Source organism: Salmo trutta, chromosome 26 (assembly GCF_901001165.1).
Source record: "Salmo trutta chromosome 26, fSalTru1.1, whole genome shotgun sequence".
Classification (NCBI taxonomy): domain Eukaryota; kingdom Metazoa; phylum Chordata; class Actinopteri; order Salmoniformes; family Salmonidae; genus Salmo; species Salmo trutta.
In genome coordinates, this window is record NC_042982.1 from 14872767 (window position 1) to 14887397 (window position 14631).

Below are 14631 nucleotides of genomic sequence, written 5' to 3' on the forward strand. Positions count from 1 at the left end.
AAATCCACCTTAATAATCCTCACTAATCATGGAACTGTGATGACAACGGTCCAGTCGTCGTGAACCATGCGCCAGGCTCCAGGTTTAAACTGTTAAGTATGGTCTGTGTTCCATGATTCAAATAGGCTATAGTCCCAACTTATTGCTGGTAATACGTTAGTCTAATATGATCCACTATTGCTAGCGATCCTCAGGAACAGTCACACAAATGTGACAGATGAAAGGTAAACTAATGATGTGATGGAATGATGCAAAATGTAGAGAAACTAAGATTAAAGCGAGTTCAAAATGTATTGGTATAACTGACGATGGCTACTGATAGTGGCTAATATTTAACACCATACAAATTGAAAAAAAATAAAAAGTGAAAAGTCCAGGCATATAATTAAAACATTGTAGAAATGTTTGATAGGTTTGGCACTATGCTGTCATTTGTGCATGGCTACAGACGCCTATAGTTTGGGTCTCCAAAATTCATCCCTGAAGGCCAGCATTTCATAAACCTCACTGTGGGAAAATTGATATGCTTCAGTTTTCTGCCATATGACTGGTTTTACATTAATTTTGTCTCCAGCAATCATAGGGTAAAATATATTTACAATCCCCTTATCCACACAACTTAATCATTTACCTAGCGCTTATCTATTTGTAAGTTACAGTGCACGGAGAATGGTGCTATTTCTATTGGAAAAAATAAAGTTGGCCTAGATGTTGCTCCACTTAGAACAGACAGGTTGCTCGACATTATTCATTGTTTCATCACGCATAAAGGTGGTGGAATTATGAGGGAATTAAACGAAGGTCAGAATACAGCATATCTGTAGACACCCCTCTACCAAACCTACATTTCTGTGATCACCACCCTGAACCCTGATAGCTGGCTGAAACATGTGGAGTAGAGAGAAAAGGGGATAAAAATGGAATTAAGTTCAATTTGCGTGCGTATAACTTGGGTCTGAATCGGCCCCATGGTGTTGATCTATTTATTCTATTAATTTTAGATTGTGGGATATAGCTGGATCTAAAAAAAAAACTAAATGGCCTGGGACGTGGACCCCTTTTTAGATCTGAAATGTTACAAAATTACCCTTTAATATTTGGTAGAGGGAAAAACATGTGCCCCCTTTCCTTCCAGGTTCCAAATTGCTACAGAGATCTCCATGGAGAGATATGCACTGATCAACGGAGCAAACAACTTTGGGGCTTTTATCCTTCAGACTATCATCCCAGCCGTTGTGGTGGATGACAGGGGGCTCGGCTTGGGCATCATCCCACAGGTGAGTTAACAGTTCAAGTGTCACAGGACAATAATAAGACCTGCTTGCTAGCCCTACGACTGAAGAGCAAGGAATAAGCTTAAAGCTTTTCCACTCTTTCTTGCAGTTCACCATTTATGGAAGCTACTTCTCAGCCATCGCTGTCATTTTCTTTCTGAGGGGTGTGTACATGATTATGACAGGGTGGCAAAGCCAGAGACTTCACCACTGCAGAGGAGCCTCCAAGTCTGAAAGACAGTGACACTGGCCCTGAACAAAGACTCTGAGCTGAAGAAACTGACCACTGAGCCATGTTCGGTAGGCCCGGAATGGGAGAAAACATTTTGAAACGAGGAGTTTCTACCTGAAAAAAGCACATTTTTGTTTTCGGTTGGACCATTTTTTGGTACATTGTTCCATTCTGAATTAAAGCCACTGACGACATTCAGGTCTGTTTGTTTGATATTCTTTACACAGTCTATACTCCTGAGCAAGAGTAACAGCTCCACAGGATTCAGACCGCAACATCTTCATCGTGATAGAAATCTTTTTATACACAGTATATCAAAAATATTTCAATATATGAAAATGGAGATGTACAGTGCAGCAATACAAAGACATGGTTTGGTCATTCTTTTTAGTTAAAATTCATTTTAATATATATATACACATTAACTTAAATGTCTTTAACATCCAACATCAGTGGTCTTCAGTCTATATTGTGGTGGACAGCAGGACAGGTGAGAGCCCATCCTCTTCCAGGTGGAGTCTCTGCCCTCGAGGCCAATCACAGAAGAAGAGAGAGACTCCTCCCCCTCTTCTGTAACAAATTATGAAACGCATGTTCTCCTCTTATTCTCTGTAAAAATAGTCCTACCGATACCACACTGTACAAACCGCTTTTGGTTCTTCTTTACAAATACAGTAACTCACAGTAGTCCTCTAAGATTTTCCAAGTAACAGTTCTGCCTTAAACACGTGTTAAAGGTACAAATACTGATATGCACAGAGCTAATTTCTGCTAAGAAAAAAATATTTACAGAATTGCAGTGTAATGAATGGGAATATTTTGCAATAACTTAGTATCAGCCAGTTTGAATATACATTTGGCTCAGCTGAGGCCAGGCCAGATCACATGTTAGATGGAGGATGAGAGGAAACTCCACCCCTTTAACACATTTACATTTGAGTCATTTAGCAGACCCTCTTATCCAGAGCAACTTACAGGAGGAGCTATTAGGGTTAAGTGCCTTGCTCAAGGGCACAGACATGTTTTTAACCTAGTCAATTCAGAGATTCGAACCAGCGACCTTTCGGTTACTGACCCAACGCTCTTAACAGCTAGGCTTCCTGCCGCCCCTAACACCACCACCCCTTCCCTCTACACACCTTTACCTTGTTTTGTTTTTTGCTGCCATGGACGGTGTCAGTTACGTCACTTAATACAAAATACCAGTTTTAGAAACATTGTGTTTTTCTTTTTAAAGCGTCTTGTTCAACAAAACAGTGCAAGAGGTGAGAGAGGAGCACGCCAGTTGACAACACCTTAGTGGTGGAGTTCAGGTGGAGCAGCGCTATAAGAAAGGATTCGTTGAAGAGCTTCCTGAGGGGTAGTGTCCTGAAGGGGCGCCCGCCTGGAAGGACAACAAAGACAGAGAGAGGGAGAAAGGGAGCCATTAAATCACCACTAGTGAAACTAACACAAGTTTTATCAAATGGAGACTGTGGACACTTGGTTTTCAACCAATGGTCCCACTCACCAAGAAGGGGTTACTAGAGACCCCGGGTGCAGTCATCACCTGCCCAAAGGGGGTCACCACAGCCTTGGCCTGTCCATAGGCTGAAAACCCTCCCCCTGGTGGACCAGAGAAAGAGGTAAATACTCAAGGTTTAAATGAAAAGGGGTACACTACACAAATTCATGCAAAGCACACATACACCCACGCACCGTTGGGTTGCTGGGGATAGGCCGGAGGCTGAGGGAAGGGGCCCTGGCCTGGGAAGGGCTGTTGGAAGGTCCCACTGAAGCTGGTGGGGAGGTTGTAGGTAGCAGCGTTCCGGAATCCAGCTGGCATGCTCATGGACCCTGTGCCAAACGTGGCTGCAAGATAGGCGGAAGAGGAGAGGACACTCACAATCTACAAAATATCACATCAGTTACACAGAGCTCACGCTACACAATTACTGCTAAGTGCTAACGCAGACCACAAAGTATGTAAAGCACCCACCCACCCAGTCTAGCTATAATCACACCTGACGCCAGGTTAACATTTGCACACAACCTGAATGAAAAACACCTTTACTGAGCAGTGTACAATTAAATACAGAGAAACAAACACAGCAACAGCAGAAAAACTACTTTGTGACTAGAACGGGTCTCAGAGACTAGCTCTATCCGTAACATAACCAGCATTAAAGTACACAGCATCTAGCACACAGTTACAGTACTACAGCACTCAGGGTATAAGCACTCTTAGCAAAGGCAGTGTACAGAATCCAGGTGGGTGAAAAACTATAAAAAGCTTACAGTCAAGATGGTTGTGCAGTTCAAGGATACTCTTAAATGGTTATCTAGCAGTTTGATGTCCTTTCAACACCAGTTTATAACCTCAGAGCTCAACTGGAGGACATACACAACGCCAACAGCTATAGGCTGAAAAGCTACGACTGTTAGTTAGGCTATTTCTCTTGGCCGGCAGGGGGCAATCGGCGATGTCACATCACTACAGTCTGGAAGCATTAGTGAGGGCGGGGGATGGGGGGGGGGGGGATTGGTGAGGGCAGTTGAGGCATCAGGACCCCCACACTCACATATACAGTAGAAGTAGGACTGGGGTCAGAGGTCAGGGGACACAACACATGCAGTCGGCGAGACAGTCACAGGATGCTCAGGGGAGCTCTAGGAAGCACTGCCACAGCCAAGACACGGAGGCAGAAAGGAGGGAGAATAGGAGTGAGCTGGAAGAGGAGGAGGGAACCTACCAAAGTGGGCTGGAGGGTAACCCTGCCCATGCAGAGCCCCCAACAGGCCTGTCGAGCATCACGAGAGCAATCAGATAGAGCCATCATAATTTGCACGTAGACATACATAAGCACACACCTTCACGCTTATAACAGAAACACTCAAGTCACCAACTGTTACTACTTGGACTGTATCCTCATTTAGCTACAGACAATTGTTAGTGAATAATGCTGCCATCTTGTAGCAGCCGAGCCCCAGGCAAAATACTTACTTTAAGATGAATACAATTAGATGAAGTGAAGGCATCTGGTTCATAAACTCATTATGCCCTCTGATGACCATGACCATGAGTCCTCTTACAGGGTTTCAGGTGGTCAATCATCCTCCGTAAAAAGTTATCTAAGAATATGGACTTGTGAGATTTCGGTTGACTGCTAGGCTATTCTTTGAATTTTGCTACTTAGAGAATATTTTACATCATCACCTGCCTCAGTTAATTTGTGATATTTTAGCATGACTTTGGAATATAGTTGCCATCTGTGAAACATGTTTTTCTTCTGCACTACCTCAAAATGGCCGCTAACCACGACAGTTAGATCAGCTTTAGTCATAGAGATGTACTTTAGAGCTCATCAACTATCTTTGCAATGGGCCTGCCCATGACAGGTTTTGGGTTAAGCGCACCCTCTAACTCAGTGGCCGTGTCCGATTACCCGTACTTGTGTTCTAAATAGTATGTTGATTGGGTATGCGCGAAATAGAACGTTTTAGAGTATGTGATATTTCGAAAACGTAGAAAGCTTAAAATGCCAGGATGTCATACTCATTTTGGCTTTTCATCAAGTACGAATTCACTGCATGCTATTGAGGAAGATAATTGTATTTTCAGACTCCCACATGTATTTGACAACAGCTGATAATCAGATGATCAGACGTGATGTACGAATGGCGGGGCACAACCCAATTGCGCATTACATGACGCCTTCTAAGTATGCGTGTGTCTAGTATGCTGATATCTGTTGCTTACTGCATACATTTTTACTAAACAGTATGTTCTAAACAGTATGTAGTACGGTTAGTACATAGTATAGAATTTTAGTGAGTAGTAGGCAAGAATGATTTCTGACAAAGCCTATGGCTTTAGTTTCAAGTACATTGGGTATGCAAAACATCCATGGCGTGTCCCCACCTGCTGCTGCCATAGCCGCTGCTCTCCCATTGCTCTGGAAGGGGTTGGTGGTGGCTATTGCTGGGGCAACCGCTGCAGCAGCAAAGGGGTTTGTTGATGGACCTGGCAGAAGGAAAGGGGAGACATCAAACTCATATCAGTTCATCTCTGAGTAGCTAAGTCTCTACTTCAGCTCTGTAGAAATTTACGGTCCAATTCTAATCTACCCCCTTCTCCCCGAAGTGTGGAATCGGTCTGAGATGGAAATTTCCTTGTGTGTATGTGATCGTATGTTTAGCACAAGGCTGCTTTTGTAATAACCTAAAGTGATACAATGTCTCAGTTTCAAGGTCAAAAGCCTTGTGTTGTATACATCAGTCACATACAGGAACCAACCATGCTTATGACTTGTTTGTGTAGCAGTTTAAAAAGGACTGAAAGGGAATCTCCCCTTCAGAGTTTTCATCAAGCTTGGATTGAATTTGTGAACCTCTCCAGCCGTGATAATAAAGATTGATTCATTTACTTTGAGTCCTCAGTGGTGAATTTCCACGACAATTCTGGCGCCACAAAACAGGATGTTTGATCTTCTCGATGTGATCCATCAGTGAGGGTCTGCGAGGGAACACCGGTGGCACATTCTTTGAACGGCGTAAAGGGATATTCCTGTCTCACTAAAAGAGGACGAGGACCCACCCGGACCAGACCTCCACTGTGGGACGCGTCCGGGAGGAAACACAACATCCACGAAACCTAGGACAACTCAACTGATTTCAATAAGTACATTTAAATGAAGTAATACATTTGTTTAAGAAGAGATCCAAGTTGTAAGAGAGAACTAGGCAAAGGTTTGGTGAACCTCGTTTATAATGTTAAATAGGCATTCTGTATGAATACATAAGGAAGTTCTGTGTGAACTGCACGAATGTTCTGTGTGAACGTCGTTTGAATATGTAAACAACAAGAAGCAGGAAATAGCATCTCGAGTGTGTGTGTGCGCGTCTGAAAGAATACCTAAGTAAGTTCTGTGAACTGAACGTTGTATAGGGATTCTGTGTGGATGCCTAAGCAAGTTCTGTGTGAACTGCACAAAGTTCTTTGTGGACTTGGATTGATATCGTTATATATGGATTCTGTCCACCACCACCGGCCATCTGATCTACAGGTGCAGAGGCATTGACAGGAGAACCATTGAAAAGTTTGAGAAGGAAGCAGCTGAGATGGACAAGGGCTCATTGATGCCCCCGGACACTGAGATTCAAGAACATGATCACTGGTACCGCGCAGGCTGACTTTGCCGTGCTGATTGTTGCTGGTGGTATGGATGTAAATACCTAAGAAAGTTGTGTGTGAACTGAACAAAGTTCTGTGTGGACTTCGATTGATAACGTTATTTAGGGATTCTGAGTGAATACCTAAGCAAGTTCTGTGTGATGTGTGAATGAAATAAATGAGAAAATAGTGAAGTGTGGTGTGTGAATGAAATAAATGAGAAAATAGTGAAGTGTGTGATGATATGAAAGGGGAAATTACTATTACAGGATATGTTTTTTTAGGGGTGGATCAGCTTAATATTACGGAAAGATTGGAAATGATGAAGACAATTACATTGATGGAAGCAACAATCTCCCATATCTTTTTTTGGTAAATAAATATATATACACATACATACACACATACATACATACATACATACATACATACATACATACATACATACATACATACATACGATACTTTTTTTTAGAATATATCTTTATTATTCCCCGCAAACCCAACCACCCTTCCCCCAATTGGAGTAAACTAATAAACAATAACACTTAGGCTTCAACCTTCAGTTTATACATCTTATACAGACACAATCTATTTTACAATAGTTACATTTTGTTTGTTTTTAGTCCTCTATTTCTGATGTCCATCCAGTTTGATTTATATTTGTAACTGTGCTATTTCACAACATTTCTGAACCTATATACATTTTACAGACCCCCTATGTTTTACATTGGTTATCTTGTTATTAGTCCCACCCTTCAGCTCCATTCAACCCCTCCCATCCATCTCTTAACACCATCCATTTTGGATTTCTATTTGCCATATATTTTTCAACTGTGCTGTGATGCTTCACAAAAGTACTGAACCTTTCTATTCTCATAGCTCCTACAGATTGTAAATTAAAAATGTACATTTTTGCTAAAATAATTATTATATTACTGATCGGTTGACTATGACTTTTCAAATCACCCAGTATTGCCATCTGCAGCGTTAGTTCTACGCAAATGTTGCAATCCTTCAACCATTCCTTCAAACATACCTGTGACCAAAAACAAGCTACATATGGACAATACCAAAATAAATTATCTAATGACTCTGCCTCCTCGCAGCAAAATCTGCAGAGCTGGGAAGATAGTACCCCCATATATATAACATTCTATTGGTTGCAAGAATTTTGTATAGTAATTTAAAAAGTTTTGAATCCGGCGTTGTTTTGCGTATCAATTCATAAACCATGTGCCATGGAATGGGTACATTGAAAATCTCTTCCCAACTATTTTGCAATTTATATGGCACAGCTGTCAGTTTTTCATCCTTAAATTAAATTGGTATATGTTTATATTTATCACACTTTTCTTTAACCATTTATATTCTTTAATGCAGGGCCGACATACAAGTTCCTTACTTTCTTCCCCTTCTACTTGCCTCTTCCATTTGTGGTAATGCTGCAATTAGTTGGTTGTAATTTTGGGTAGAGCAGACATTTCCATATGTCTGTGTTAGCTGCATGTGTGACATCACTCCACCAGTCCAATTTATGATATCATTCATTTTTTTATGATATTATACATTTTTTGATTTTAAAAACTTCTTTGAAATGTTGTGTTTAACCACAATATTTGTTGTATTATTTGTTCTGTCTTTTCAGGTGGATTAAACAAATTGCAACCAACTTTTTAAGGCTTGTTTAAAAATGTAACAATATTTTGGAGATGATTTCCTTTTCAAACAACCGAAAGTGAGCAGGTGTAATCTGAATAAAAGGGAAAAGGACATTCTTGAACATAGGATGAGACATTCGTACCAATTTACTAGAGAACCAGTTTGGATTTAAGTATAACTTTTGTATGACTAATGGCTTTAGTGAGATGTCTAATGCTTTAATATTTAATCATTTCTGCCCTCCGAATTCATATTCGTTATATAAATAGGCTCTTTTAATTTCGTCTGGCTTGCCATTCCAAATAAAATTGAATATTTTTTGTTCATATAATTTAAAAAGCAGGTCACTAGGTGTAGGCAAAACCATAAGCAAATAGGTAAACTGTGATATGACTAAAGAGTTAATCAGGGTGATTTTTCCACAAATAGACAGGTATTTTCCTTTCCATGGTTACAAGATCTTATCTATTTTTGCTAACTTTCTATAAAACATTTATTGGAGTGAGATCATTTCTTTCTTTGGGGATTTGTATACCGAGTATGTCCACATCTCCGTCAGACCACTTAATTGGTAAACTACATGGTAATGTAAAATGTGCATTTTTTTGTGATCCAATACGTAATACACTTATCATAATTTGGTTTTAATCCAGAGAGGATAGCAAAAGTATCTAGATCCTCTATGAGGCCGTGGAGAGATTCTAATTGTGATTTTAAAAGAAAACATGAATCATCAGCGTACAATGACACCTTAGTTTTTAAGCCACGGATCTCTAATCCCTTAATATTATTGTTTGATCTAATTTTAACAGCTAACATTTCGATGGCAATAACAAATAGATATGCTGATAGTGGACAACCTTGTTTACTCCTATAGATAGTTTAAAACTTTGAGATGTAGCCATTATTTACTATTTTACACCTAGGGTCACTATACATAACTTTAACCCATTTTAAAAGAGATTCCCCAAAATGTTAATATTCTAGGCATTTATATATAAACTCCAGTTGTACTTTATCAAAAGCTTTTTCAAAATCAGCTATGAAAACCAGGCCTGGTGTCCCCGATATTGCATAGTATTCTATTGTTTCCAGTACTTGTCTTAAATTATCTCCAATGTATCATCCATGTAAAAAACCTGTCTGATTTGGATGAATAATATCTGACAATACTTTAACTCTATGCGTCAAGCATTTTGCTAGGATTTTTGCATCACAACACTGAAGTGTAAGAGGCCTCTAATTTTTTAGATGGACTGGACCTTTATATATACACCACTTGGGTCCTGTTTCAGTAATAATGATGATATCAGACCTTCTTGTTGCGTGTCCGATAATCTACCATTTATATAGGAGTGGTTAAAACATGCAAATAATGGTCCTCTGAGTATATCAAAAAAAGTTTGGTATACTTCCACTGGTATGCCATCCAGCCCTGGAGTTTTCCCAGCCTTAAAGGCTTTAATTGTGTCAAGAAGTTCCTCCTCTTTAATTTGGCCTTCCCCTGAGTCTTTCTGTACATATGTTAATTTTACATTATTATTAGGGGAAAAAATCCATACATTTAGCTTCGGTTAATGGAGATGGAGGAGACTGAAATGAAAACATTCTTAAAGTACTTTACTTCCTCTTTCAAAATATAATTTGGTGAATCATGCGTGACTCCATCATTTGTAACAAGTTTCAGTAAAACATTTTTGGTAGCATTTCTATATTGAACAATGAAAAATAATTTGGTGCATTTTTCCCCATATTCCATCCAGTTCGCTTTATTTTTATAATATATTACACTGGATATTTCTTGAATAAGTTCCTCCATTTATTTTTCCTCTAACTTATTCTGTGCCTCGATGGTACAGTTTTTATTGCCATCTAACTGTACTGTTTGTCCTTCAATTTCCTTTGTTAATATGGACTCTTTTGATCTAAATTGCTTTTGTTTTATAGATGAGTACTGAATTGCATGGCCTCTAAAGGCACATTTAAAAGTGTCCCATACAATAAGGGGATCTGCTGTACCTATGTTATGTCTGAAAAAGTCAGTTATAAATTATTCAGTCCTAGTTCTAAACAATTTATCATCTAGTAGGCTTTGATAAAATGTCCAATATCCTCGCCCACGTGGAAATTCTGTAAGAGTAATATATATGCCAATTATGTGATGATCCGACCGCATTCTGTCCCCTATCAACACTAACTTTTGGTGTCAGAGAGAATGACATAAGAAAGTAGTCAAGACGACTAGCTTGATTAAGCCTCCACCATGTATATCTCACTAGGTCAGGATATTTAAGCCTCCATATATCCACTAATTCCAATATATCATTGACATTCATGATTTCCTTCAGTGCCTGAGGGTGATAGTCTGTAGTGTGATTTCCTTTCCGGTCCAAGACCGTATTAAAATCTCTCACCATAATAATAGAGTCTAGTGTTGCTTGTAGAGTTGATCAATTCTTATATATATTTTCAAAGAAGCTTGGATCATCATCATTTGGACTGTACAGGTTAATAAGCCATATCTGTTTATTGTCCAACGACATATTTAAAATCCATCTACCTTGATGATCTGTTTCAACAATTTGCACATTTGGATCAAAATTACTGTTAATTAAAACCATCACCCCTTTTGAATTTCTTTGCCCATGGGAGAAATATATTTCGTCCCCCCAGTCCTTTTTCCACAAAAATTCATCTAAAATTGTTGAATGAGTTTCCTGTAAACAATAGATATTATATTCCTTCTCTTTTAGCCAGGTAAATACTGATCGTCTTTTCTTATTATTTGCTAAGCCATTACAATTGTAAATAGCTATACTTATTTCACCACTTACCATAATGAGACACAACTTTCAATTCTATTTATCAAAATAAATGTTTGTAACCGTACCATTGAAAAGTAACATGATGATTGAGTGTGTGCATAGCTGTACCATGATGTTTGCATTGCTACTAAGTAAAAGCCCTCCTCATCCCGAGTTGGGTTGACATCCCAATGCCCGGCAGACCACCCCCGACCCCCCGTATCCCATAGCCCTGAACAGACTGGGATCCATCCTTGGAAAAGAGCACACAGTGCCATTTACAGAACAGAAGTAGATCAACTGCCAAATGCATTTCCATCGCCCTCACCTCGAATTGTATTATATATAGCCATCAAAAAAGATTATATATATATATATATTTAAAAAATCCTGTTTCTTATTTTCCATAATTAGCTATTAATATTTGTAGTAATGTAGGCAATTTATGCAACATACCGAATATGTTGTATGAATAGAACATTAGTGTGAAGGAGGAATTTTTGAAAGAATACATATCTAAACCCCCTGTATTATAAAAGAAAGAATGTAACTACAAAAGACAAAATTCAACATTGATATGGACCAATAATGATTTTTCTTTTTAGGGAGATACAACTGTATTTTATAACAACATTGCCAGTTAACAATTGTTTGAAGTTTTAAAGATACAATAGTTATTTTAGAGTTTAAGAAAGCATGTGTGTCAAGCACCAGCATTGGGCTTACCAAACCTACAATTACCTTTAAAAAAAGGTTGTTAATGAAAAAGAAGGGCATTGTAGTGCGGTGGTTACGCTAAATCATGGGTAAAATGAGAGACCATTCATGTACTGGAGAAAATTGTTAGACTTGGTGGCGAGAGGAATGCCGCCGTGGCTGAATTTTTTTCCCATAACACTGCTTCGATTACAATGGGACCCCCCCAAAAAGTAGATCTGTATCGATTCAGTGCATATTCATCTTAAAATAGTACACATTAATGACTGTGATGCAAATAGGGAATATCCAACGGAGATTGGTAATAGTAAATGTCCCTTTTTCAGGACCCTGTCTTTAAAAGATAATTCGTAAAAATACAAATAACTTCACAGATCTTCATTGTAAAGGGTTTAAACACTGTTTCCCATGCTTGTTCAATGAACCATAAACAATTAATGAACATGCACCTGTGGAGCAGTCGTTAAAACACTAACAGCATACAGACAGTAGGCAATTAAGGTCACAGTTATGAAAACTTAGGACACTAAAGAGGCCTTTCTACTGACTCTGGAAAAACACAAAAAGAAAGATGCCCAGGGTCCATGCTCATCTGCGTGAACGTGCCTTAGGCATGCTGCAAGGAGACATGATGACTGCAGATGTGGCCAGGGCAATAAATTGCAATGTCCGTACTGTAAGACGCCTAAGACAGCGCTACAGGGAGACAGGACGAACAGCTGATCATCCTCGCAGTGGCAGACCACATGTAACACCACCTGCACAGGATCTGTACATTCTAACATCACACCTGCGGGACAGATACAGGATGGCAACAACAACTGCCAGACTTCCACCAGGAACGCACAATCCCTCCATCAGTGCTCAGACTGTCCGCAATAGGCTGAGAGAGGCTGGACTGTGGGCTTGTAGGCCTGTTGTAAGGCAGGTCCTCACCAGACATCACCGGTAACAACGTCGCCTACGGGCACAACCACACCGTCGCTGGACCAGACAGGACTGGCAAAAAGTGCTCTTCACTGACGAGTCGCAGTTTCGTCCCACCAGGGGTGATGGTCGGATTCGTGTTTATCGTCGAAGGAATGAGCGTTACACCGAGGCCTGTACTCTGTAGCTGGATCGATTTGGAGGTGGACGGTCCATCATGGTCTGGGGTGGTGTGTCAGCATCATCGGACTGAGCTTGTTGTCATTGCAGGCAATCTCAACGCTGTGCATTACAGGGAAGACATCCTCCTCCCTCGTGGTACCCTTCCTGCAGGCTTATCCTGACATGACCCTCCAGCTTGATGACAATGCCACCAGCCATACTGCTCGTTCTGTGTGTGATTTCCTGCAAGACAGGAATGTCAGTGTTCTGCCATGGCCAGCGAAGAGCCCGGATCTCAATCCCATTGAGCACGTCTGGGACCTGTTGGATCGGAGGGTGTCCGGGAACTTGCAGGTGCCTTGGTGGAAGAGTGGGATAACATCTCAGAGCAAGAACTGGCAAATCTGGTGCAGTCCATGTGGAGGAGATGCACTGCAGTATTTAATGCAGCTGGTGGCCACACCAGATACTGACTGTTACTTTTGATTTTGACCCCCCCTTTGTTCAGGGACACATTATTCCATTTCTGTTAGTCACATGTCTGTGGAACTTGTTCAGTTTATGTCTCAGTTGTTGAATCTTATGTTCATACAAATATTTACACATGTTAAGTTTGCTGAAAATAAACACAGTTCACAGTGAGAGGTTGTTTCTTTTTTGCTGAGTTTATATGCAGTAAACTTTGGGATGAATTAAAACACAAATGATTAATGAGTGGAGGGAGGACAGTGGAGTCCTGCTGAACAGAAGTTGTTTTGTTTTGTCTGTAATTAAAACTGTGTTGCTTTTTAAGATTTAGCATTGTGAGAAAAAAAAAGAAAATCTTCCAGGAGGATGGGGTGTCCTTAACTCTCCCTTTGAAATGTTTCCCGAGGCTGTTGTCTTGGGAGAGCAGTTAGTGAAATTCTGCAGTTTTATAAAGTATAAAAGGTACCTGGATCCAGCCGTAAAGGGAGCTTCCAATTAAGTGAGGCCTGGCCATTTGTTTGATTTTTCTGTGTTACCACACACACACACACACACACACACAACCTACAGTATCTGATTTATTGTGTGGGGTCTTTTTATTTAGTTTTAGTGGGTTCTTCATGGGTTAGAAAGCATGCACCTTAAACGCCACACAAATGACATTTTCTGAAGTATCTATTGTCCAACTTCTAGTTGCAGACATGCGAGTTCTCCTGATAAGAAATGTTTTGAAAAACCCAATGTAAACCTGGTACACAGAATGTTTGTAATGTCTTTAAATAATTGAGTCTGAAGTACAGGGGAAGAAAAGGAAAAGAACAGTCTCAATGAGAACAGACTCACTTAATGGTGTTGAATGACCTCTGTTCTGACTTTCTGGTGAGGCCTGATAACCCTCGCCAGAAAGGCTAGATACATTGGGTGAGATTTAAGTATAATATGTAAATGCTGGTAAATATGAAGAAGTGTATTGCTGCTGTTATGTTTGTTTTTGTCTTGCTTCAATACAAATCTCACCAGATTGGGTCTGCTGTATGTTCGGGATTTCTCCCTAAGGGTTAGTCCTCTAACTCCCTGACCCTGTAATTCTGCGGTGAGGTTGCCAATATAAGGCAACCTGTCTAAATGACTACAGACCCGTAGCACTCACGTCCGTAGCCATGAAGTGCTTTGAAAGGTTGGTAATGGCTCACAACACCCTTATCCCAGAAACCCTAGACCCACTTCAATTTG

At 40.1% G+C, this 14631-nt stretch overlaps 1 protein-coding gene across 5 annotated transcripts in view; it reads right to left on the reverse strand.

The window, feature by feature from the left end:
• Positions 1–1785: 1785 nt before the first annotated feature.
• The window catches only part of agfg1a (ArfGAP with FG repeats 1a), a 45063-nt gene continuing 32217 nt past the window's right edge, over positions 1786–14631 (reverse strand). For 4 of the 5 annotated variants that reach the window (XM_029714921.1, XM_029714919.1, XM_029714922.1 and 1 more), the window contains 5 exons: positions 5408–5509; positions 4239–4286; positions 3205–3357; positions 3017–3111; positions 1786–2890 (listed from right to left, as the gene is read on the reverse strand). In XM_029714921.1, coding sequence (XP_029570781.1) covers positions 2831–2890; positions 3017–3111; positions 3205–3357; positions 4239–4286; positions 5408–5509 — 458 coding nt within the window. In that variant the 3' untranslated portion in view covers positions 1786–2830. The remainder of the gene's footprint in view (positions 2891–3016; positions 3112–3204; positions 3358–4238; positions 4287–5407; positions 5510–14631) is intronic. The other variant, XM_029714920.1, reaches the window with a different exon arrangement.